Source organism: Crinia signifera, chromosome 2 (genome assembly GCF_055691185.1).
Source record: "Crinia signifera chromosome 2, ASM5569118v1, whole genome shotgun sequence".
NCBI classification, from domain to species: domain Eukaryota; kingdom Metazoa; phylum Chordata; class Amphibia; order Anura; family Myobatrachidae; genus Crinia; species Crinia signifera.
The window spans coordinates 376546761-376573632 of NC_139218.1; the positions used below are offsets into that span (position 1 = coordinate 376546761).

At 44.2% G+C, this 26872-nt stretch overlaps 1 protein-coding gene across 1 annotated transcript in view; it reads left to right on the plus strand.

Annotated features, from left to right (window-relative positions):
- Nucleotides 1-26872, plus strand: part of LOC146058570 (ferroxidase HEPHL1-like) — a 73170-nt gene that overhangs the window by 23626 nt on the left and 22672 nt on the right. Inside the window, exons 3-10 of the mRNA XM_083170849.1 lie at nt 5068-5280; nt 6173-6349; nt 7412-7666; nt 8526-8691; nt 15854-15993; nt 17560-17691; nt 19842-20053; nt 23239-23386. Of these exons, the coding sequence (XP_083026975.1) occupies nt 5068-5280; nt 6173-6349; nt 7412-7666; nt 8526-8691; nt 15854-15993; nt 17560-17691; nt 19842-20053; nt 23239-23386 (1443 nt within the window). The remainder of the gene's footprint in view (nt 1-5067; nt 5281-6172; nt 6350-7411; nt 7667-8525; nt 8692-15853; nt 15994-17559; nt 17692-19841; nt 20054-23238; nt 23387-26872) is intronic.

A 26872-nucleotide genomic window follows, 5' to 3' on the forward strand; every position in this document is an offset into this window, starting at 1 on the left:
TTTTATTAAGTATTAGTAAAATAGCTGCGAAATATAAAAAACACATTCAACACAAAGTGAAATAAAGACACAACGTGACAATCAAGTGTTTTTAAAACAAAGGTGGCGAGCAGGTGGCACATTAGAATAAACAATTTTGATTTATGCAGTCTCAATGTTCATTCTTTATTGGTTGTGGATTTGTTTTGCTGTGACATGTGGTTAGTTTCTCATGTTTCCCCCTAATGCTGGCTAAATAGCCTGGGAGTCAATTGCAACAAATTTAAACTGTCTGTGTCATATATTGTTGCAGAGAGAGATTTGCAACATTTAGTAGCAAGTGCCGAGTATAGAGAGTGACAGTTTTAGTGGTTGTATTCCTAAATTCTTTCAGGCTTGGGAATAGTCTTTGTAAGGTGTATATTCCACAGTGGGTATATTATATATTAACCCCTTAGAGCTGTCGTTACTGTCAATCCTGAGCAACACTGTATTCAAATTGATCCAATGCTCTAATCGTGTGTGTGATACAGCTGAGAAGACCGACTTAAGGTAAGATATTCTGTACTCAAATGTCATTAAACACAAAGCATCCAAAGCTGTTCTCAGAGTTTAGATATTTTTAATCCTGCTGGATTTTTACTAATTCTACTCCACAGTTGGATATACTATATATTGTGTGTTAATTTATCGGACACACAGCAGGCAGCACTTGGAGTCATAATATATGGCTTAAATAAGCTGCCGATTCTTAGTCTATAATATCTTGGCTTGCCGGACATACAGTGAGCGGCACTTATTTAGTGAGTACGCTCTGTCAGTGTCCTCATATATAACCAAATTGACTGTCGGCTTGTTTCATATGCTACCTTTATCAAAGCACACTGCAGGCAGCACTTACTTAGTGCAAGTCTATCCGTGTGTTCCTCAAGTGGTACAAATTGCCGGAGTTGAGATATACAGTTTAATGAGCTGCCGGCTTCTGATTTATGCTGCAGGTTGACACTGAACAGATATCTGTCTAACATAGATCGCAAGGTTATGAGATTCTGCAGCCGGCTATTGTATCACGGAAGATAGTGTGTTGGTAACGCAGTTCAGCCTGCTGTTACCACTCTATCACTCTTGATAGGTGCAGGCACGGGGCTGAACACTCACTCAAGGTGTAGTGTTCGCTCCTACAGTAATGTGCCTGTCTCTATCTGCTTACACAGATTATAATCATTCACAGTCAAAACGTCATTATAAACTACACCACAATTTAACAGTTCTAATGTGCCACGCTGCAAGCGCACCGCTAGCCGGCGTACGCTTCGCAGTGTAGCTTTTGAAAAAGCTACACTGCGAAGCGTACGCCGGCTAGCGGTGCGCTTGCAGCGTGGCACATTAGAACTGTTAAATTGTGGTGTAGTTTATAATGACGTTTTGACTGTGAATGATTATAATCTGTGTTAGCAGATAGAGACAGGCACATTACTGTAGGAGCGAACACTACACCTTGAGTGAGTGTTCAGCCCCGTGCCTGCACCTATCAAGAGTGATAGAGTGGTAACAGCAGGCTGAACTGCGTTACCAACACACTATCTTCCGTGATACAATAGCCGGCTGCAGAATCTCATAACCTTGCGATCTATGTTAGACAGATATCTGTTCAGTGTCAACCTGCAGCATAAATCAGAAGCCGGCAGCTCATTAAACTGTATATCTCAACTCCGGCAATTTGTACCACTTGAGGAACACACGGATAGACTTGCACTAAGTAAGTGCTGCCTGCAGTGTGCTTTGATAAAGGTAGCATATGAAACAAGCCGACAGTCAATTTGGTTATATATGAGGACACTGACAGAGCGTACTCACTAAATAAGTGCCGCTCACTGTATGTCCGGCAAGCCAAGATATTATAGACTAAGAATCGGCAGCTTATTTAAGCCATATATTATGACTCCAAGTGCTGCCTGCTGTGTGTCCGATAAATTAACACACAATATATAGTACATCCAACTGTGGAGTAGAATTAGTAAAAATCCAGCAGGATTAAAAATATCTAAACTCTGAGAACAGCTTTGGATGCTTTGTGTTTAATGACATTTGAGTACAGAATGTCGGTCTTCTCAGCTGTATCACACACACGATTAGAGCATTGGATCAATTTGAATACAGTGTTGCTCAGGATTGACAGTAACGACAGCTCTAAGGGGTTAATATATAATATACCCACTGTGGAATATACACCTTACAAAGACTATTCCCAAGCCTGAAAGAATTTAGGAATACAACCACTAAAACTGTCACTCTCTATACTCGGCACTTGCTACTAAATGTTGCAAATCTCTCTCTGCAACAATATATGACACAGACAGTTTAAATTTGTTGCAATTGACTCCCAGGCTATTTAGCCAGCATTAGGGGGAAACATGAGAAACTAACCACATGTCACAGCAAAACAAATCCACAACCAATAAAGAATGAACATTGAGACTGCATAAATCAAAATTGTTTATTCTAATGTGCCACCTGCTCGCCACCTTTGTAATTTAAATCTAAAATCAATTTATTCTTGCTCTTAAGTGTCAGTGATATTTCTTGTTAGTCCCAAAAATATACTCATATACAGGGGGGTTATTTTGGTTCACTCTTACTGACAAATTCCTTCTTAGGTGGACAAAACCATATGCACTGCAGGGGAGCAGATGTAAAATGTGCAGAGAAAATTAGATTTGGGTGAGTTATTTTGTTTCTGTGCAGGGAAAATACTGACTGCTTTATTTTTACACTGCAATATAGATCTCACTTTGAAGTAAAACCCCACCCAAATCTAATTCTCGCTGCACAAGTTACATCTGCCCCCCTGCAGTGCACATGGTTTTGTCCATCTAAGAAGGAACTTGTCAGTAAAGGTGGCCATACACAAGCAGATTTATCTGCAGATCTGGCTGGTTGGAACAAAAACATGGTTATGGATGAGAGCAAATGACAGTTGACCTTTTGCTTGAAAATGCTGTAAAACTGACAAACTGTCACTCATCCATAACCATGTTTTTGTTCCAATCAGCCAGATCTGAAGATAAATCTTACTAGTGTATGGGCACCTTAAGAGTGAACCAAAATAACTGATTTCTGTATGAAGGTATTCCATTTTATACTTGCCCAATCTCAATTTAGTGCAAGGTCACTCACGTTTTTTTTGGGAAGTCCCCCACACCCATTCCTAGTAAAGCAGCCATGATGATGAGATTTTACTGCCAACTGCATGTCAGCAAGGGGTCTTGAGACTTATGCTGGGTACACACCAGGACGACAAGGGTCCGATCCCATCAATCTACAGTAGACCCAATTCCAACCGATTGGATGTAGATTGTGTGGTGATTGGGCCGTTTTCTGTCCTTGTGTGGACCGATACCGATCCGATGCGAGGTCCCACAGGTCGGTCGGTCATTATTCAGAGCCTACCTGCAGCATGTAGGATCTGGAAATGACCATACTCCTGGGTGCGGGTCGCCATCGGATCGGACCCGCTCACCGTGCACATTGTGAGCAGGTCGTCCTGGTGTGTACCCCACATTAGGGGCAGATGTATTAAGCCTGGAGAAGAGATAAACTGGAGATAAGGTAAAAGGAGATCAAGCACCAGCCAATCAACTCCCAACTGTCTTTTTCAAACACAGCTGTTTGGCTGGTGCTTTATCTCCTTTTACCTTATCTCCACTTTATCTACAGTTTATCTCTTCTCCAGGCTTAATACATCTGCCCCTTAATGATGCAAATACGTGTTGTTTAGCCCCACCCCATATGACAGTGAATATGTATAAAAAGGAAGACTGCAAGCTGTCATTCATTCTGTGTCTGTTGTTGTGTCACGGGACCTACACACGGGGAGATTTGCTGACCATTCTGAGCAATGCTAGATCGCTCAGAACACTCAGCAAGATCGCTCAGCACACAGCGATATGTCAGCGCGCTGTGTGCTGAGCGATCTGTTAGGGCCAGTGTTTTCCGGTGAGAACACAGGCCATGACAGGTGATTATAGATTTATCCTGCATGCTGGATATTAATTGCTGGGCAATAGTGCCACGCAGGGCTGCGCATTGTAATCGCAATGGCCACCACACACGGAGATATATACACCGAGTGATGTAGGGGCATTTTTGTGAGATCGCTTAGAAAATGGACTGAAATTTCCCCGTGTGTAGGCCCCATTAGTGGTATCCGGACTCATGATAGGTTGACTCTGGGTCAACAGTTATAAGGGCGACCACTGTTGGTCGACGGTAAAAAGGTCGACAGGGCCCAAACGTCGACAATGAATATGTCATCAGGGTCAAAAGGTGGACAGGGTCCAAAGGTTGACAGTCAAAAGGTTGACATGGTCAAAAGGTCGACATGGAAATGGTCGACATGAAAAAGGTCGACGTGTGTTTTTTTAACAAAATCTTGAGGCGACATGTGCCGACAGGTGGTATTTTATACCCTACCGTCCACTACGGCATGGAGAAAGAATATAGTAGTGGCGAGCCATGCGAGGGGATGCGGTACACTTAGACAGTGTCCGCGTCGACCGATGTCGACATGGACACCAAAAACATAAAACAATTTTTCCATGTCGATTTGTCCACGTCGGCCTTTTGGCTGTTGACCTTTTCACCCTGTTGACATTTGACCCTGTCGACCTTTGGATCTTGTCGACCTTTTTGCTGTCTAGCTTCGGACACTGTTGACCTTTTCACTGTCGACCATTAGTGGTCGCCCATATGACCTAGACCTAGATACTGTAGATCTAATATACCATAGCCCCAATAGAGACTTGATGTATGACTGGATGTGTCAAATTGAGGCTTTGCTCATCTCTTAACAAGCTGTTTTTGTCTGTTTAATCTCTCATTTAAATCTCTATCCTTTTTTTATCCACACCTGTGTATACAGTAGTTAGTGGTCATGCAATTTTCTGGCAGATGTCATAGTGCCCCATTTCATAGGCAGCCACAGGCAACTGTCGGTGCTGCCTGGTCTTCTAATGCTGTTTTTTTTTTCTTGAATATGCAATAAAACTTTATTATCCTAATGAGATATGAATGATTATTGTATCCTAGGAGCCTTTTATCCAGATGGAACCAGCAAGAAAGACAAACTTGATGATGCTGTTCCTCCTGGTGGACAATATACGTACACTTGGATTGTGAGACCTGAATATGCACCGACATCTGATGACCCCAACTGCCTGACCTGGATCTACCACTCTCATCTCGAAACACCCAGAGATATTCCAAGTGGTCTGATAGGGCCACTTATAACTTGTAGGGAAGGTAATTGATCGTTTTACAAGCCTAAGCGTCACTTTGCTAGAATTAATCAATGACCTCTATACTTAAAGTTACCATAGTTACCATAGGAACATTAAGTAGAGAGGGAGGTGTTTGACATTAGTAGTTACTATATATATATATATATATAGTGAGCCATGCGAGGGGACACTGTACATTTATTTGATGTCCATGTTGACCTATGTCAGGGATGGGGAACCTTAAGCCCTCCAGATGTTGTTGAACTACACATCCCAGCATGCCCTGCAACAGTTTCAGTATGGCCAAATAGCAAAACTGTTGCAGTGCATGCTGGGATGTGCAGTTCAACAACAGCTGGAGGGCCGAAGGTTCCCCATCCATGACCTATGTAGACATAGCCACCAAAAAAACATGAAAAACTCGACCTTGAGACTGTCGATCACGCTCCCATCGACCTAACGTTTGCGTCTAACTTTCGTTAGTGTCGACCTAGAGGCTGTAGACCTATAAATTAGAAGCCGGAATCGACCAATTCACATAGTGAAAAGTGTGCTTGAGAAGAAGTCTATGAAGATGAAACGCGTTGAGCTTCGACCTTTCACCCCGGGCGCTCTACCGGCGGTGTACTGTTGGCTTGGACTGGTGTTTTATGACTTATGGATCCATGCTGATGGGAATATCTGTTAGGGCTGTCCTGGAACAATCAGATCTGTTGGCAGTCAAGCTTAGCATCATCTACCTGTAGGAGACAAATACTGTCCTGGCGTAGCTTCTCGGCAAATATTGGCCAATATGGTCTGCTCTGGATAGGTGCCAAAATTTGGCAACATACATGTGCACTTTATACATGTTATACATCGAGTTAACTTTACAAGTAATAAAGGTCCATTATTTCTATGTCATTATCATCTAGGGATACTGGGAAATTCTTCATACCGGATGGACGTTGACAAGTATTTTGTGCTGATGTTTAATGTGGTGGATGAAAACCAAAGCTGGTACGTGGAGGAGAACATCCAGACCTACTGCTCCGAGCCAGGCACTGTACGTGTGGATGATGAGGACTTTCAGGAGAGTAATTACATGCATTGTGAGTAATCTCTTATCCCACTACAGGTGCAGTCCATAATCCTCACTCAACACCCAAAGGTTGGCGGTGACAAAAGATCGACACGGGAAAGGTCCACAAATAAAAAGGTTGACATAAGTTTTACAAGTTTTTTGGGTGTCAATGCTGACACTTGAGCACATGAACCGCAAATTAATTTAAAAAAATAACCCCCCCCCCCCCAAAAAATAAATAAATAAACAACTCATGTTCACCTTTGTGTTGAACATAGTCATCTCGACTGTTGCTTGGGTCGTCTGTTTGACCACGTCGGTCATATGCATGTCAACCAGCTGAAAATAAAAGCATGACGCAAGCATTAATTGTCTATATTAGTCAAAATAATTATTGTAGCTAGCAACTGCTAGAACCTCTCTTTGTGCCCCTCATACATCATAGAAACTTATGTCTATTCCCCCATATGATGCCGGCAACATACGTCGATGTCCCCGCATAGTTACCTGTCTGTCCATCAATGCCACCACCATCGATCTATGCCCCCACATGGTGCTCTGTCTGTCCATCAATGCCACCACCATCGATCTATGCCCCCACATGGTGCTCTGTCTGTCCATCAATGCCACCACCATCGATCTATGCCCCCACATGGTGCTCTGTCTGTCCATCAATGCAACCACCATCGATCTATGCCCCCACATGGTGCTCTGTCTGTCCATCAATGCCACCACTGTCGATCTATGCCCCCACATGGTGCTCTGTCTGTCCATCAATGCCACCAGCATATGTCTATTTCCCCATATGGTGGTCGACTGATCAAAAATGCGCCAGAATCATTTTGCATTAACTCAGTGTACGATGTGTGGCCTGAATATTAATTGTCCTTAAAAAAAAAAAAAAACTTTTATGAATCTTTTAAATGAATAATTTATGTAGATAGAAAAAAATATCGCAAAGTGTTGGTTCCGCTCATAACTGTGGGGCCTGTAGAGTCGGTGCGCTGCCTGTCGGAGCACCATGGGGGCAGTGTGCATGTAGTTACTTCTGCTCCCTTCTCATAGATAAAACTTCTTTTTTTTTTTAAAGCCATCAATGGATACATGTTTGGCAATCTACCGGACCTGAACATGTGCCAGGGTGACTCGGTGGCTTGGCATTTGTTTGGAATCGGCAATGAAGTAGACATCCACTCGGCATACTTCTATGGCCACACCGTCATTAACAAAGAACATCGGACTGATGTTATCAACCTGTTTCCCGCCTCTTTTGCCGCAGTGGAAATGACCCCATCGACTCCTGGAAAATGGATGATCAGCTGCCAAGTAAATGACCATATAAAAGGTAACCGCAGGAATAATCTATCGTAAAGACTATCTAAGGCTCTCGCCTAGGGCCGCCCGGGTTAAAAGGCTCCATAGAAATGGTTTTATGTTTGCTTTACTGTTTGTTCTTTTTTTTTATATTTGGTAGTCACAACCACCTATTGTTCCCAGTAAAAATTATATGAGAGGGGCACTGAAAAAAAAAGATTATGTGGGGTGTACTAATTAAGGTTCTTCTGCGTACTATGTTTTATGCCAGTTGGAGCACCATATTGTGAAATATTGACTGCGCATGCTTAGAGCAATGAGCACACGTGAGGCATCATATCTGCTGCAAAAGAGACGTTATTGTGTACAGTAGCTTGACACCCCCCCCCCCCCCCCCCACCAAAAAAAAAAAATCATTATCTCCTTTTCAAAAGTGCTTTGGAGGGAAAAAAAGAATAGCTGCCAGACACAGGCTCACGACTCTCAGTATGTCATGTAATGTTAAAGATGGGAGAAGGAGAGGAGAATGTCACAGTAAAAACAAAGAGGCTCAGAGGGGTGTTTCTAATCCTCTCTGCTCTCTACGTTCTCAGAAATGCGACTGTGGTTTCCATGGTAATTATGTAACACTCTAAATCTCCAGAATTATAAATCATTAATAACTGTTTAAAGCAAAAAAAAAATTTTTTTTTATATTAATTAGCTATTTATAGCCTTGCACAGTGATCTTTGATTAAAAAACACACTTAATTTCACAATTACTGAGGACCCTTACTGGCAGCCTCCTCAATCATCTGTGAGCGGAGGAAGGACCCAAGTATAGCTATCAGATGTATTGGGGTGATACGTGCATATATGTGTCCTAATATGGATTCTGCTTACATTCATAGCCGGAATGAAGGGTCTGTACTATGTTGACACATGTGGAAAGACTCCAGCCACTTCCAGTCCTGAATCTGTAAGAAAATACTATATCGCTGCAGAGAAGATTGTCTGGAATTATGCCCCAGGGAACATTGACAAGTTCACTAACCAGCCTCTAGACACTCCAGGGAGGTAATGCTTGCAAGATAATACAATGTTTAATGCTTATTAAATGATACAATATTTATATATATACAGAGTGTGTGCGTGCGTGCGTTCCAATTGTAAAGCACATGGGAACTTACTGCCTGTGATACCAACTGTATATGAATGTCTCCTGCTATGCTGTACCTACTGGTGAGAATAAACTACCAAGTCAACATCTGAGACCATATATATATATATATATATATATATATATATATATATATATATATATATATATATATATATAGTAATCCTGGCGGCGGCACTCAACTATAGAAATAACCACACCGTAGGCAGTGGCTTAAGCCGACGTTTCAAACCCTTCTGGGTTTTTTATCAAGGTGCAAAGAGATAACCACATACAGATAAATACAACACTTAAATACCTTCACAGATCCAGTTCACATCTCCTGCTGCGTCCCGGCCAGGCGCCGAATGGTGACGTCACTGGGTGAGAGCGTCGCTGGAGACGCGAAGGGGAACCTGTATCACGTGGGAACACAAAAAGCAAAATAAACAAATGGTAACCATGGGGACAACACCGTGTGAGTGAAACAATAGATTAAAAACACACATCTACTGGGATACAAATAAAGGAGGACCCATGTAAACAATCTAACAACGGGTCACAATTGAATAAATTGTCGCCGCTACATCTTTGCAAAAGCGGGGACATTAAATCATAATGGAAATGCACAACAGACATATCCAACAACTCACATTGTAATAAACCATGGTAATGCTGTAATAAACCATGGTAATGCTGTAATAAACAGGTAAAAGGCTAGCAAAAAGAAATTTTAATGATGCTAACAACCATGATGTGTGTCAATGAGAATAGTTGACACCTGGTGTCGACAGATATGGCTCTGCATGATGGGACATAATGAATGGCAAAACATTATAAAAATTTGATAAGCTGAACAACTGAAATTGCTTCGCCAACTGAAGCGAAATGAATTCTTTCAGGATAAAAAACATGAACAGTTACCACCACCAGCTTTGAACTTTCCTGCCATCCTTAAACCAAAGTCGAAGTTTGATCCAGTATCCATTAATCCCTCTATTAGGACTTTTTCGAGACTTTTGGAACACGATATCAATCGGGCCTTGTCTACACCCTATGTCGGACATTCCAATTTCAGTGCTCAAGAGTGGAAAGCTGTGAAAAGTCTAAGTGACGATCCTACTGTCGTTATTCGTCCGGCCGACAAGGGCGGCGGCATAGTCATCCAAAATACAGGTGACTATGTCTCCGAACTTGACCGCCAACTCAGTGACTCTGAGACATATGCCTTACTTGCTAAAGATCCTTCCGTACAATATAAATCGGAATTGGACAAATTGTTATTTTTAGCATGCACTGAATCCACTATTACTTCTTCCACCAGAGATGCGCTGATTACACATTATCCCATCACCCCATTGCTTTATTCGTTACCCAAAATACATAAACATCCCACCAGTCCCCCCGGCCGTCCAATCATATCGGCCCGTGGTTCACTGTACCAGAAAATTTCAATTTATTTAGACTTTTTTTTACAACCCTGCGTTCAAGCTGAACCGACGTATCTTAAAGATACAAACACACTGCTAGCTAAACTCACATCTGTGACAGAGATTCCTTCCAACGGTATATTAAGCACGGTCGATGTGACAAGCTTATATACCTGCATCCCGCATGATGCTGGAATAGCAGCGGTGCAAAACCTTATCACCGATAACATTCATTACTCTGGCCCTGACATCCAATTTTTTTACAGTTGCTGCACCTTACCCTTAAACGGAATTTTTTTCTATTTAACGGCAAATATTATTTGCAGTTACAGGGGTGTGCGATGGGGTCCTCAGTGGCCCCGTCGCTAGCAAATGCCTTTATGTTTACCATTGAAAAAAAGCTCTTTTTTGACAACCCGATTACAAGAGGCTCAATTTTCTTGTTCACAAGATATATTGACGACCTCTTGATCGGGTGGGCGGGTGATGCCCAAAACCTCAAAAATCTAATATTGGAACATAATCAATCGAGCTCTCTGGTCAAATTTACATATATTATTCATCCAACACAGGTCCAATTCTTGGATGTGAATATTCAAATTTTAGACTCCAGATTCGTTACTTCATTGTATTCCAAACCCACTGACCGCAACAATATGCTTCTAGCATCCAGTTGCCATCCGTTACCCCTTAAGAAGGGCCTACCGAGGTCTCAGATGCTCAGAGTGCATAGAATTACGAGTGATCATGATACCCTGGTAACATCCCTAGACGCAATGTGCTCTAAATTCCTCGAAAGAGGTTATTCATCCTGTGAACTGGAACAAACTAAATCTAAGATTTTGGCCCTACCTAAACCCAACCACAACCAAAATCCCATTCCAGTCGCTGATAAAACAGTCAACAAATTAATATGGGTCAACACCTTCCATCAAAAAAGTATGCCCATTAGACAAAGCGTCAAAAAGCACTGGCCAATCATCACCACCGATAAATCTTTACATTCTATGCAAAACAAATCTGTAATGTGTGCCTACTCCAGGGGCCGCAATCTACGTGATTTATTGGTGAAAAATGATGTGACTTTCCCCTTGCCTATCACTACATTTTTGGGGACCCCCAAACTTGGATGTTACAGGTGCTGCGGCTGTACCACCTGCAGCTTTATGACAGCGGTTAACTCATTTTGCCATCCGTTTTCTGGTAAAAGGTACTACATCAGACACCGGGTTTCATGTAGCACCCGCTTCGTGATCTATCTTATCAGTTGTCCTTGCGGACGTCATTACGTCGGCAAAACCGACTGCACTTTCAAGGAAAGAGCAGCGGCACATCGTTCTGCCATCAAGGCAGCGATAGTGTCAGGAACTAGTGAACAGCCAGTAGCGAGGCATTTCGCTCAGGCTAGACACTCATTGTCTTCTCTCCGTCACCGCATAATTGACCATATTCCGCCACCAAAAAGAGGCGGCGATAGATCACTAATGTTATTGCGGGCAGAATGTCGTTGGATTTATCTCCTCGACACACTGGCACCCAAGGGCTTAAACGAAAATTTGGGTCTCTCATGTTTCCTCTAAATTTTTATAATGTTTTGCCATTCATTATGTCCCATCATGCAGAGCCATATCTGTCGACACCAGGTGTCAACTATTCTCATTGACACACATCCTGGTTGTTAGCATCATTAAAATTTCTTTTTGCTAGCCTTTTACCTGTTTATTACAGCATTACCATGGTTTATTACAGCATTACCATGGTTTATTACAATGTGAGTTGTTGGATATGTCTGTTGTGCATTTCCATTATGATTTAATGTCCCCGCTTTTGCAAAGATGTAGCGGCGACAATTTATTCAATTGTGACCCGTTGTTAGATTGTTTACATGGGTCCTCCTTTATTTGTATCCCAGTAGATGTGTGTTTTTAATCTATTGTTTCACTCACACGGTGTTGTCCCCATGGTTACCATTTGTTTATTTTGCTTTTTGTGTTCCCACGTGATACAGGTTCCCCTTCGCGTCTCCAGCGACGCTCTCACCCAGTGACGTCACCATTCGGCGCCTGGCCGGGACGCAGCAGGAGATGTGAACTGGATCTGTGAAGGTATTTAAGTGTTGTATTTGTCTGTATGTGGTTATCTCTTTGCACCTTGATAAAAAACCCAGAAGGGTTTGAAACGTCGGCTTAAGCCACTGCCTACGGTGTGGTTATTTCTATAGTTGAGTGCCGCCGCCAGGATTACTACATTTGTAGGTGAACCCTACCATCGGAAGGCACCAGCGCTATCCTTATACCTTATCGCTATACCTTGTGGTTGCCTCAGGAGTGCCTCCTCTGTGGACTTTATATATATATATATAAAATAAATGCAGGGTGGGTGCGCTTATAGATATATTCACATCAATTGAGTAAAATAACAGTATTTTAATTATAAAAAATTGCCCTATGGGCACAACGACTGTATCACTGATAATAAAATTCACTTCAAAAGCATAGGTTGAAAATTATGATTGAAGTTGAGACTTCCAGAGTCAGATGTAGTGCCCAACACGTATCGTCATAAAAATGACTTCATAAGGGGCGATGCAAGCAATAATTTGTGCACAGTCGGTCACTAAAAACAGTCTCCTTAAACCGTGGCAATCCTTTAGAAAAACTTCTGGATTAAATAGTGACAGATCTGAAACACCAATGCTTTAAAAAAAAAAAAAAAAACTCTGATGACAGTTAGAAACTTCTTAATGTCAGATATCACAGATAGATCCAAACCACAGTAGAAACAATGCTTCAATAGTCATCGACCAATAAAGGTCCACTGAAAACCGGAAGTGCACAGCTAGGGTCTAGAAACTGTGGAAAGTGGCTCCAGCTACCCATCACACTCTGTGTAGGCCTAGATGACCATCGTGGCACTCTACATTAACAAGACACCTACAAAAACGCTCAGAAAAAGTTGAATGTAATCGGAGCACATTTTGTAGTCCAGAGAACTTCTCACAAATAAAACTATCTACCGCTCCTATAGTAATGCCCTGGACACTGCCAAACAAACATATTTCCAGACTCTCTGCTCCATTTTCTAACCTCAAATAACTCTTTAATAAATTTAAAAAACATCTCAACCCCCCCCCCCCACACACACACACCCTTACCCAAGCCACCAGCCACTATTAGTGCACAAGATCTTGCTTCCTACTGATAAGTTCCCAGATGAAATTGTATATTCCACCTCAGACAGTGACCTGCTCAATTCCCTAACTGAACCTTCATTTTCTTCTTATGATCCCACAAATGAGGATAAAGTATCTTCTGTTCCCCCTACTCTACTACCTCTCCTCTTTATCCTATACCCTCACAAATAAGTAAAGCTCTGTCTCCTGTGCTCATCCAAACCTTAACTGAAACCTGTAATCTCTCTCTCTCTACTGGTGCCTTTCCTTCACTGTTCAAGCATGTTGCGATTACTCCAATTCTGATAAAACACAATTCCGGCGTTAACTTTGTCTCTTAACTTAACATCTCTCCGCTTCCATGCCTCTCCAATCTACTTGAGAGACTTGCCTACACTCGCCTCACACAATTTCTTAACTCTCACACCCTATTAGACCCACTTCAGTCAGGCTTTCGTTCCTAACACCTCACAGAGACAACACTGACTAATGTGGTGAATGATCTGCTCACTTCTAAGTCTAAAGGCCATTACTCACTACACTACTCATTCTACATTTCTCTGCTGATTTTTACATTCTTGCCCATTTTCTTCTCATACAAACACTATAGTCCCTACCTAGGTCTTCAGAACACAGCCCTTTCTTGGTTCTCATCCTACCTGTCTAATCACTCTTTCAGTGTTCACTTCCCTGATTCTACCTCCTCTTCGCTACCTCTATCAGTTGGAGTACCACAAGGCTCAGTCTTAGGTCCTCTACTTTTCTCTATTTAAACCTCCTCTCTTGGCAAACTAATCAGTTATTTTGGATTTCAGTATCACTTGTATGCAGATGATACTCAAATCTAACTACTGTATCACCATCTGTATTGGGTTGTGTCACTGAATGTCTTTCTGCTGGTTTATCATGGCTGTCAAGCCACCACCTTAAACTGAATATTAAAACAAAAAAACAGAATTAATTATATTTCCACCAACCATAAGTAGATACTAACCTGATATCTCTATCACTGTTGAGAACACGACAATGATTCCTACCCCAGAATCTCGCTGCCTAGGTGTCATCCTTGACTCTGAACTGTGCCTTGTTCCCACATTTCATCTGTTTCAAAATCATATTCTGCCCACACTTGACACAAGACACTGCTAAAACTCTAATCCATGCTCTCGTCATCTCCCACATTGACTATTGCAACAGTCTCCTTTATTACTGGTCTTCCCCAATACATACTCTCATCATTACAATCTTTCATGAATGCAAAAACTGTGCAAAACTGCTCTGTCAGCCCCTCCATGGACTTCTCTTATTTTGAAATATCTCCCAACTCGTCCTCTTTGCTCTTCACCAAGTCTATGGCATTCTTTCACACGCATTACCTGCAGAACTTTCTTCGGGCTGCACCCACTCTGTGGAATGCGCTTCCACGAACAATTAGACTCTCAACTAGACTCCACGCTTCAAGCATTTCCAGAGAACTCAACTCTTCAGGCAGCTTATCAGATTCCAGTACCGCCCACACACCTACATAAAACCTTCCCATCCAACTACATTCCCACTGTACAGCACGAACATGCTCACTTATTTTCTCACACCTTTACATCCTCCTGACCGTAGGCAACATTTCTGGATGACCATATCATGCAGCTAACCAAGAGCCTTTGCAATCTGTTGGACCATTATGTAATAGATCACACCTATCCTTGTGTATTATGCTTATGTCTCTGTAGATCCTAAGCTTGCAAGCAGCAGGGCTGCTACTAGGAATTTTGGGGCCCGGGAGTGATTTCAAGTCCGCCCCCCCCATCTCCCCCCCCCCCCTAGGAGCTGTCAGTGCTCTCCCATCTCCCCCTTTATCCCCCCCTCCCTTCACTTACCACCAGATTTGGTCCTCACTCAGCAGGTCCTGACGGACATGTTTCTTCAATGCAGGACGCCGGCATCCAATTAAAATACAGCACCGGCTGGTGAGCCAATCAGAGCTCGTGAACCGGCAGCCGCTCTGATTGGCTAATGGTACATGAGCTCTGATTGGCTCAAAAGCTGGTGCAGCATTTTTATTGGCCGTCGGCATCATGCATTGAAGAAGCCTGTGCTTCGGGACCTCCTGAGTAAGGACAGATCACAGCGTAGGCAGGAGGGCGGCTGCGGGCAAAATGAGCTGCCTGGGCCCTTCCAGAGGCCGGGGGCTGGGACAGCTGTATCAACAGCACCCCCCTGTTGGCGGCCCTGGCAAGCAGGGGCCTCCTACCATTTAGTATTTTGAGTGTCTGCAGCTACCCAGATGGGTTATCCCTATTTCCAATTGTAAAGCACATGAGAACTTGCTGCGCTGTATAGGAAACTGTTAATAAATATATACAGTATGTACTATATATATATATATATATATATATATATATATATATATATATATATACATATACTGTATATAGAAATTGAATATAGAAACTTCTCTAACACAGAGATTCTGTCTTTCAGTAACTCAGCGACCTATTTTACAAAGAGCAGCGACCGGATCGGGGGATCTTATGTGAAAGCTCATTATACAGAGTATACAGATGAATCATTCAGTACTAAGAAGAACCGATCTGCAGCTGAGGAACATCTCGGAATACTGGGTATAGTACATTGCTTCTATTTAAGGTTTTCTCTCTACAAGCCCTTTTATTAAGACGGTGCACCTTGTCTTATAGTAGGTGGATAGAACCAGTCACATAAATGCAGTGGAGGCAGCCATTTTGTTGACTGAGCCTATATACTGTACATGACTGATGAGAAATCACCATTACTCCATACTTCCCAACATAACACCTATTAGACGAGCGACCTTGAACATGGGGACGAGCCTCACAGAAAGGGGGCGTGGGTCTTGCGGCGGCCCAGTTACATCTCTGTGATGCACAGAGGGTAACCTTTTTTATCCTTTAGGTAACATCAACCCTATTTGATCATTAGTTCTATGTAAGGATATCCTTATGCCTATCCCAAGCATATATAAATTACTGTCTTAGCCTCTGCAACCTCTGACGGGAAACTATTCCACTTGTCCACTACCCTTTCAGTGCAGAAACTTTTCAGTAACCTTCTTTAAAGAATGTTTCCCTCCTACCCTTGTTACACTCCTTAGTTAGTTATTGACAGTCTCTATCATGTCCCCCCTTCCTTTCATCTGCGCCAAACTATACATGTTAAGATCTTTTAGTCTTTCAGGGTACGTTTTGTGACATACAATTTTATTTGCCCTTCTACGTACCATCTCTAATGCATTTTTATCCTTCTGGAGATACAGCCTCCAGAACTGAACACAGTACTCTAGATGAGGTCGTACCAATGACCTATACAGTGGCATTATTACTTCTTTCTTTCTGTTGCGGAGTCCTCTCCCTATACACCATAGCATCCAATTTTCCTTCCTCATTGCTGTGTTACATTGCATTTAAGGCATAGCAATGATGGACAGAGCTTTCATATTGCATTCCTACGGACCATAATTGCCTACTCCTCCAGCTGCTTATTGAGCCCATACAGTATGTTAAGATGGCACTGAATGGTGCAAGGAAGACTTTTGTAATATATATGAGGATAAAGTGGGTCTAAGAAGCAATCTACCTTTTGTCCAAAGGTGGAATCTACTTTTCATATTAATCATGACATTATTTTACCATATCTTGGGAGTTGGTTGCATTCACTCAATACTCTAGATACTTACAAGATACATGTTTATTCATCATGATCTACAGAGGGGCAGTGCAAATTTAGTATCCAAGTCACTGCAAGCTGAATTAGGGTAACAATTCTTCATTGCTCCAGTGCGGGGACAGATGATCAGAATTTGGCATGACAGCGTGGACCATTGCACATGCTTACATGCGAATGGAGATACCTAATGGGGGATCTGAGTGGGGTCAAAGTGGCCTTTGTGTCTCTGAATGCCGGCCAAGCAGAGAGCTGGGAGGCTGAGCTGCTCACCAAGGCTACCAATTAACCATAAATAGCTGTTTTCATTGGCTGTATCCAGTCGCGGCACAAGAGGAGGGGCTACAGCACAGTTCAAAATTCAAATAGGGGAGCCACACCCACTGCCCATGAGTCAGTTTGGAATGGCAGTTGGTGTGCTGCAGCGCCTCCTCTGGAGCCTCCCCTGGCTGTAACTAACCACTGATTGTTTTATTATTTATGCTTAGGCCCAGTCATGAAAGCTGAAGTGGGTGACATCATCTTGGTTGTGTTTTACAATATGGCTGACAGAAACTACAGCATGATGCCTCACGGGGTGTCATTCAGCAAAGATTCAGAAGGTGCACCATACGTAGATGGTAAGTTGCCACATCTGTTATTTAACGCCGATATCTTGTAATTATAAGACATAAAAATATTTTGTAATAATCCAGGAAATGTTAGTTGACCACCTTTTCCACCAGATAGTTGTACCGGTTATATAATCATTTTGGGCCTGATTCAGACCTGTATAATGCATTTTGGGCCTGATTCAGGCCTGCCGCCTGACTTAACACCCCCCACACTGCTTGCGAGGGATGTGTACGGTCACACTAGTGAAAAATCATTTGATAGTTCTACTTTCTCCATATATGTTCCTGTCCTAACTGAATTGCAATTTTATTGTAGAAGCCTAGATATATACAGGGCCGGCTCTACCACTAGGCAGGTTTTGGGCGCCACCAAGTCTGCCTATCAAAAAATCAAGGATGTCTGTGAGGATGTCTTGTTATACTTAATGCAGGTGGTTGCTGTGGAACCTCTATGACCTCACCTCCATACTTTCTCTTGAGGCTTACTGCTATATTTTGCTGCCCTCTCTTCCTGTACACTTTTGTGGGAGGGAAAGGGGAGGGTGCTGAGGGCCTCCAAAGAAAGCAGGGGTCTTGCCCACCTACCTGAGGGTAGGGATGGCCATCGTGGCCATTGCCATCGATGGTTGCCATCGATGGCAATTCTGCAACTGGCCATCGATAGTGCTAAACTATGCTATGGATGACCATCGATATTTTTACATATCGATGGTCATCCATTGTGTTTGTTTGATTGGCCTGTGGGCCAATCAAAACATGGGGGCGGTGCTTCACGGGTGTCAGGGGCGGAGCTATGCTCCGTGTCCCGGCACTTAAAAAAAAAAGAAAAAAGCAAAACATTGTTTTGCTGTTCCATCGATGGAGGGAAACCATCTGGTTCTCCCCCATTGATAGCTAAAGTATTCGACATCGGCCATGAACCATCGATGATTTCGAATCATCGATGGTCGATGGCCATCCCTACCTGAGGGGCTGGGAGGACCAATCAGTTTTGGCAGGCTCCCTGCCATTCCAGAATGTTAGGCAATTATGCATTAAGGGGTTGGGAAATGGTTATTGGTGGCAGTATGGGGGGGAGGGGGCCGCAGTAGTTTGAAGTTTTGCCTAGGGTGCTGAGAAGCCCTACACCGGCCCTGGATATATATATATATATATATATATATATATACACATATATATCCCAATAGTGGTATGACGAAAGTCCACAATTTTCAGTGAAGTAAGCAAAGACGTTGTTCATCCAAGGGTGTATTTATTTGTTTCTTCGGATGGATGTTGGTACAGAATATTAAAGTTGATCAAGGGTACATAGCAAAATCCTAAAATAATTTCAGGCACTGAATTTAAATGCCAAGCAATCATATAAGGGGATACAACACTGCTATAATGTATTCGTAATACAGTTGCAACAAATAGTGCATGATATTATTAGAGAAAAGGGGTAGATATATCAAGCATATATCTGTTATATACTGTATATATATATATATATATATATAATGGGGCATACATAAAATTACTATTTATATAGTTTATATATAGGTCTCAACATGACTTGACTGTCGACCCTTAGACCCTGTGGACCTTTTGACTGGCGACCAATGGTGGTCGACCTTATGACTGGTCATAAAACCAGACCGGATACCCCTGAAACTGCACTTATATCAGGGTTGCCTATCCTCCCGGGAGGGGTCCCGAAAATCGGGTCACCCTCCCTGCCCCCCGGAAAGGTGGGCAACCCTCCTGGATTCTGGGGGACGTTTAAATAACCTTATCTGCCGATCTCCGGGGCGGGGGTAAAGTGTCATAATCGCCTTCGTTTAGCCCCGCCCCCTCCACAGAGATCCGCATATCGGGTGATTTTTCTTCATGGGGGCGGGGCTTAATGATGTTATGCTTAAGCCCCGCCCCCAAACTCCTGCTGAAAGTCTCCTCTTCGGGCTTCTCCCGGAGAGGAGTGTTCAATAGTCGGCAACCTTGACTTATATGGCTAGAGAGCATAGTCTAAAACTGGAATAGGCAACGGGTTCAGTAAGAGTCTCAGACGAACATACATAAACGAATAGATCAATGCAGTCTTGTATATAATACCCATATTTAATTCAAGTTTGTGAATATATTGTTATCATAATGTCATAATTGTGTTTTTGTGGAAGGAGTCATGAAAGAAGGATCTCATGTGAGACCAGGAGACAACTTCACCTACACCTGGAGAGTCCTAGAAGAAGATGGTCCTACTGACAATGATCCGAATTGCCTCACTTACATCTACTACTCAGCAGCTGACCCAGTAAAGGACACTTATTCTGGACTGGCAGGTCCTCTGCTGGTCTGTAGAAGAGGCTCCCTACTCCCTGATAACACACAGGTACTTATAACTCAGGGAGTACATATTGGGCTGGGTATCCAGAACATGGGTCAACAGGTCCTTAGATCGATACCATGGGCCATACAATATGTAATAGGGAGTGATTTTTTTTTAGTCATCTAAAAAATTGCACCGCGTCGCACATGTCAAATGTTTAAAAAAAAATTGCCAGCTCTGGTAGGGTATCTGGGTGGAAGATAGGCCGTAAATCAATAGACAGTCATTAGATTGACACCAGAGGGGTTGGGGTTATTCTGGGTTAACAGTATACTATGTTTTTTTAATGCTTTTGCAGACTCCGACAGGTCGGAACAATAACATCTTGCGTGCTCCCGCATGTTGTCAGCAACATCCTCCTTCGTCTGTATATGCACTAGGGGGAGGTTTAGGTTTAGGCATTAGGATGGTTAGAGTTAGACACTAGGGGGAGGGTTGAGGTTATGCATGGGGAGGGGTTAGGTTTAGGCATTAGGAGAAGGTTTAGGGACTAGGGGGAGGGGTTAGGCATTAGGAGGAGGGCGAGAGTTAGGCACTAGGGGGAGGATTGAGGTTATGCATGGGGGGGGGTTAGATTTAGGCATTAGGAGAAGGGTTAGGCATTAGGGGGGAGGGATTCGGCATTAGGAGGAGGGTGAGAGTTAGGCACTAGGGGGAGGTTAGGGTTAGACACTAGGGTGAGAGTGAGGGTTTGGTAATAGGGGGAGGGTTAGACATTAGGAGGAGGGTTAGGGTTAGGCACTAGGGGGAGGATTAGGTTTAGGCAATAGGAGGGTTAGGGCTAGGCACTAGGTTATGGATTAAGGTTAGGCACGAGGAGGAAGGTTAGGCACTAGGGGGAGTGTTAATGTTATGCACTAGGGGGAGGGTTCGGCACTAGGGAAAGGGTTAGGCACTAGGGGGAGAGTGAGGGTTTGGCAATAGGGGGAGGGTTAGACATTAGGAGGAGGGTTAGGGTTAGGCACTAGGGTGAGAGTGAGGGTTTGGCAATAAGGGGAGGGTTAGGCATTAGGAGGAGGGTTAGGGTTAGGCACTAGGGTGAGAGTAAGGGTTTGGCAATAGGGGGAGGGTTAGGCATTAGGAGGAGGGTTAGGGTTAGGCACTAGGGTAAGAGTGAGAGTTTGGCAATAGGGGGAGGGTTAGGCATTAGGAGGAGGGTTAGGGTTAGGCACTAGGGGGAGGATTACATTTAGGCAATAGGAGGGTTAGGGCTTGGCACTAGGTTATGGATTAAGGTTAGGCACTAGGGGGAGAGTTAGACACTAGGGGGAGAGTTAGACACTAGGGAAAGGGTTAGGGTTAGGCACTAGGGGGAAGGTTAGGCACTAGGGGGAAGGTAAGGCACTAAGGGGAGGATTAACGTTATGCACTAGGGGGAGGGTTTGGCACTAGGGGGAGAGTTAGACACTAGGGAAAGGGTTAGGCTCTAGGGGTTAGATTTAGCATTAAAAAATAAAAAGTTAACATTTATTGTGCTGACTATTTGCATGTTGACCTTTTAAACCTGTCAACCATTTAATAATAAACCTTTTGACCGTCGACCTTTTGACTTTCGACCACTTGGTGTTGACCTGCTGGCTGTCTTTAGTTCACACTCCTCTGATTGGGATATTTAGGGGGCATGTTTATCACAACCTGCATCTTGGATGTGCGATATTTGAATACATTGCCAGGTTGCAGGGGCAGAGTGATATTACCGGCCTTCCCAGGGGTTTTTTACCCTAAGCATATGACCTGGTGATCGCTGATCTGGTCAGGGCAGCTGGTAATCTGATCGCTGTGCTCTTGCTGTGATGCCCCGTAGCTTCACAGCATCTGTGCTCACTTACTGCATAGAGGTTCGCAGCAGAGTACGCTGATCAGATGACCGGCTGCACTCACCGGATCACCAGTTGCTGGGTGCAGGTAATACTTTATTTTATTTGGTCTATCAGACACACATGGCTGATCACAGGTGCTGGATCTCAGCACAGAGATCACTGCCAGCAGGCAACCAAGGTTGTGTAGGAGTAAGGGAACCAGAAGAATCCGGCTATCTAAAGATAGCATTATTATCACAGGGTTCCCTCTGCAATTTTGTTTAACAAATTAATTTTAGTAAATTGGGGTGAATGATATTTCCCATTCCAAGTGTGGGAAATGTGACCTGGCTACTAAAAAATTGTGAATTTAAGAGCTTGGAGGAGAATTTAGCAGATTCTTCCCCAATTGCCTTTCAGTAGATAAAGGTTATACTAAAATACCCGTGTTCCAATATTTTAGTAAAATAGATTAAAAATAGAAAATAGATTAATTTTGATAAATATGCTTGTTAGATTTTACTGAGGCTATGCTACACCAATAAAACATGACAACAGTACTTCTACAAGTACGGTGCCATAATGAATTAAATCATCTACTTCCATCACTGCCCTATTGCTTGTCTCAATAGACAAGCAATAGAGCAGTATACTATAAGTATACTATAGGGGAGATTTATCAAAGCTTGGTTACTTATGGAGGGTTAAATTTAATAGGATGAGAGATTCAGAATGTGAGAGATTTGGTAGGAAATCTCCATTTTTTTTAAAAAACGGCAATCATTCACATTGCAAAATCAAACTGGTTTTGCAGTGTAACTGATTGCCGCTTTAAAAAAACCTGAAGATTTCTTACCAAATCTCTCACATTCTGAATCTCTCATCCTATTAAATTCCCCCCTAAGTACCAAACGATCAGCTCCTAACAGCAATTCTTCACACAGACAGTAACATGGCAGTTAGGAGGTGATTGGTTAGTACTGTGCGGTTGATGTACTATCTATCAATCAATCAGCTCCTTTCATTTTCAAACACAGCATGCAATGTTAATTAATCCTCCTCTCGAATCTCTCTCCAGTTAATCTTTCTCCAAAAGCTTTGATAAATGTCTCACACTCAATGACATATAGAAACCACCTAAACTACATTAACATTCAATCTGGCAACATACACTGCAATATTGCTCTTTGTCTACACAGCAGGAAGCGGACAGAAGACCTTACCCAATGCCCCAAATTGGACTCCCCTGTACAGAGGGGATGGGAACCCACTGTACAGTACATATTTTATTAAATCATAAAGATCTGCAAAAATCAATGAACACCTTTATCTTCAGTGAATAATCTACATGAAATCTATTACTACTGATATATGTTGTTGTTTTTACAGGTACAAATACAAAATGAGTATTTTTTGCTCTTCACTGTCTTTGATGAAAATTTGAGCTGGTACCTGAATGAAAATATTGAAAAGTTTGCAAATTTATCAGGCAATATCACGTCTGAAGAGGATTTCATGGAATCAAACGAAATGCATGGTAAACACACATCTGTCATATATTATCTACAGTATCTTTCTATCTATAGATAAATGTGTATGTATGTGTACTAGCTGCAGTACCTGTCTCAGCTTGGCTTGAGGCAAATTGCAGTGGCATAACTCCCTGAGATATTGGAGACAATAGCCACTGGACTCCAAATGTCAGAGGGGCACCAAGAAACAAAGGAAGAGGGAACTGCTGAGCTGGGACATATCTGTCTCCACTCATGTCATAATGATTTACTACAGTCACTGCTGTCCAGGTTCACAAACCCTATTTACATCTTCCTTGAGCTAAAGAGTCTTGGAATGTTATTGTACAATAGCAGAGCAAAGTGTCTACTGTACCGAGTGAGCTACAGCTTTGCTTTTCTTATATGAAGAAATAAAGGAGAGAAGTTATTTTAAGGACCTGCACTAATTGTTATAATACAAGTTTTAGGTTTTGTTTTTTTAGCAAAGCTTGGAGAGAGATACATTGCAGGGGCTGACGGTGGATTTGCCATGTGCCAGCCCCCGCCAGACTTCGGAAGGATACGACCGCGCATGAGACGCGCGTGTATCCCCGTACAACGAAGCTTCTCCCGCCGCCTCACCGCCGGTCCCCGCCATGTTCCCCCCCCCTCCCCCCCTAACCCTGCCTGTCTCCCTGAAGTGGAGACGGGAAGGGTTCCCGTCCCCCACCGATGGGAAACTGGGATGCGCGCGCATGTGAGACAGATGTAGCGTCCGCTCGCCAGTGGGGGCGGTCTGGCGAGCGCCGGCGCTGGATGAGCGGCGCTACATCTGTACCAATCTACTCATACCTATAGTTTTTCACATGCAGTCTGGATGTTTTCTTTTCAAGCTGTAATAAATCCCCTCCCCCCCAAGGGCTTTATTTCGGATTAAAATAAGCACAACATCTGACAAGCCGGCATTTGTGCTATGACTGCAATTTTCAGTTTTGTCGTTTGCCTTTGGTGCCAGTAAATAACTACATTTTATTGCATGCCTTGGGCTGCATGCCTTGGGCCGACCTTCCGGGACATGCCTTTAGAAGCACAGATATATATTTATATACACTAGGCGATTCATCACGCCCTCTGGGTGCTCTTCACACCGTCGTAAGGGGCTACGCCCCATTAAAGGTAGAAATATATTTGAGTGTGACGTATGTTTATTATTTGGTAAAGGATGTGTTTTATGTCCATGTGAGTGAGAGCTGAAATGTTTTAAAATCAAAGTGAATCTGTGGGTGCTGTATTTTGGGTGTGGGTGGTGTGGTGTTGTAGAAGTGGATAAAGGGGTAGGGTGGTTTACGAAGGGGGTCTGTGGGTTGTATATGTGGGTAATAGTCTGTAGTGGCGTGGGTGTGTTATGGTGAGGTATGAGTGATGAGGCGTTGGTAGTCTGGTGGTAGGGGGTGCTGGGTGGGTGTATTCTGAGTGTGGGTGTTGCGGTACTTACGGGATGGCGTGGGAGAGTGGCGGACAGAGTGGAGTGGCGGGCCTTAGTAGCAGACGGAGTAAGTAGCAGGCAGCAGGTGCCAGAACTTAGTAGCAGGCAGTGTCTCCGGCGTGGCGGGACTTAGTAGCAGTCTTTCTGGCGTGTTTCGCACCCTGTGTTCCCGCAATAATTCTGGGAGTGTGCACGGGACTTCCGGCTGCTTGTGGCCAGGACAGGGGGAGTGGCGGTGGCTGAGGGGGTGGTAAGGCTGGGCAAGGGGTGGATCGGTGCTGGCTGTATTCCCTACCCCTGGACTTCTGACTTGGGCAGGGGGCATGGGCGGTGCTAGGGTGTGCGGTGTGCTCCTGCAAAATCTATCATTTGCGCCCTCCCTCAGATGCTGCGGAGAGATTGGGAGAACAGATGCTGGGTAGAGAGAATGGGGGTGCAGATGTGGGGAGAGGGGCAGGTGCTGAACAAAGAGGGATTGGGGACAAATGATGGTCAGGGAGAGGGGGACCAGATGAAGGGCAGGCTGAGGGGGTACAAATGCTGGGCAGAGAGAGGGGGAGATATGGTGGGCAAGGAGAGACGGACAGATGGTTGGCAGGGAAAGGGGGGACAGATGGAGGGCAGGGAGAGGGGTACAGATGGTGGGCAGGGAAAATGAGGACAGGTGGTGGGCAAAGAGAGAGGGACAGAAACTGGGCAGGTAAAGAGGGATAGATGCTGGGAAGGGAGAGGGGGTACAGATGCTGGGTAGAGAGGGTGGTACAGATGTGGGGAGAGGGGGCAGATGGTAGGGAGAAGGGGGCAGATGCTGGGCAGGGAGAGGGGGAGATATTCTGGGCAGAGAGAGGGGAGAGATCTGATGGGCAGGGAGAGGAGAGGACAGATGATGGGCATGGAGAGGGGGAGATATGCTATGCTGGGCAGAGAGAGGGGAGAGATCTGATGGGCAGGGAGAGGGGGGACAGATGGTGGGCAGGGAGAGGGGGGACAGATGGTGGGCAGGGAGAGGGGGGAACAGACGGTGGGCAGGGAGAGGTGGGAACAGACGGTGGGCAGGGAGAGGGGGGAACAGATGGTGGGCAGGGAGAGGGGGCAGATGGTGGGCAAGGAGGGGCGGCAGATAATGGGCTGGGGGGCAGATAATGGGCAGGGGGGACAGATCATGGGCAGGGAGAGGGGGCAGTTGCTGGGCAGAGTAGATGACAGATGCTGGACAGGGAGGGGGTGAGAGAGAGAGTGTGTGTGAAGCTGCAGGGAGAGGCAGGACACCCCGAAGCTACAGAGGCAGGGTGCATAGTGCATACTGACAGTCAGACAGTTAGCCCAGGTCCACTCCATGCTGTTAAGCTGCCCATACACGGTCCGTTTAATGGATCCATTCGGGACTTAATTAGTACACATCGCATTGCATCGCACTCCTTGTGCATGCAGTGTGCATGCAATGTGATGCGATGTGATGAACAGCTAGTACAAAAAGTATGTGCAGCACATTTTTGTACCGTACGATGAGGTGCCGCGGGAGCGCGCATCTCATAGTACAGAACGGACGGTCCGGGAACGGACCGTCTATGGGCAGCTTTAGAATGATGATCTCCTCCATGTTCCTGTGAGAGGAGCTCCTCCAATCAGGGGCACTTCTATTCAGCATGGGCCGAGCACCTCCTTCCTCCAATCACAGCTCGGCACATGCCGTCATGGCCTTGTGTTGAGATGAGGAGGAAAGGACTCGGCACCGCAGTGACTTCCCCTGCTGCTGCTAACCCTCTCATGTAAGTGCTCCCAACTCCCATCCCTACTGCTGCTGCTCTCATCAGTGTCTCCCCTCTGCTGTCTGTGCCGCTGCCTGTCCTACACTGTCAGATGCGGCAGCACCACACATGTCAGCAGCAGCCGCAGAGCAGGGAGAGGGCTGTGTGTATAATGCTGGGCGTATTCCCTACTTCTGGACTTTTCACTTGGGTGGGGGACAGAGTGTGTATAACACTGGGCGGGGGCGGTAACTTTGTGTGTATATCGCTGTCCCAGGGGCCTGTCAATCAGCCAT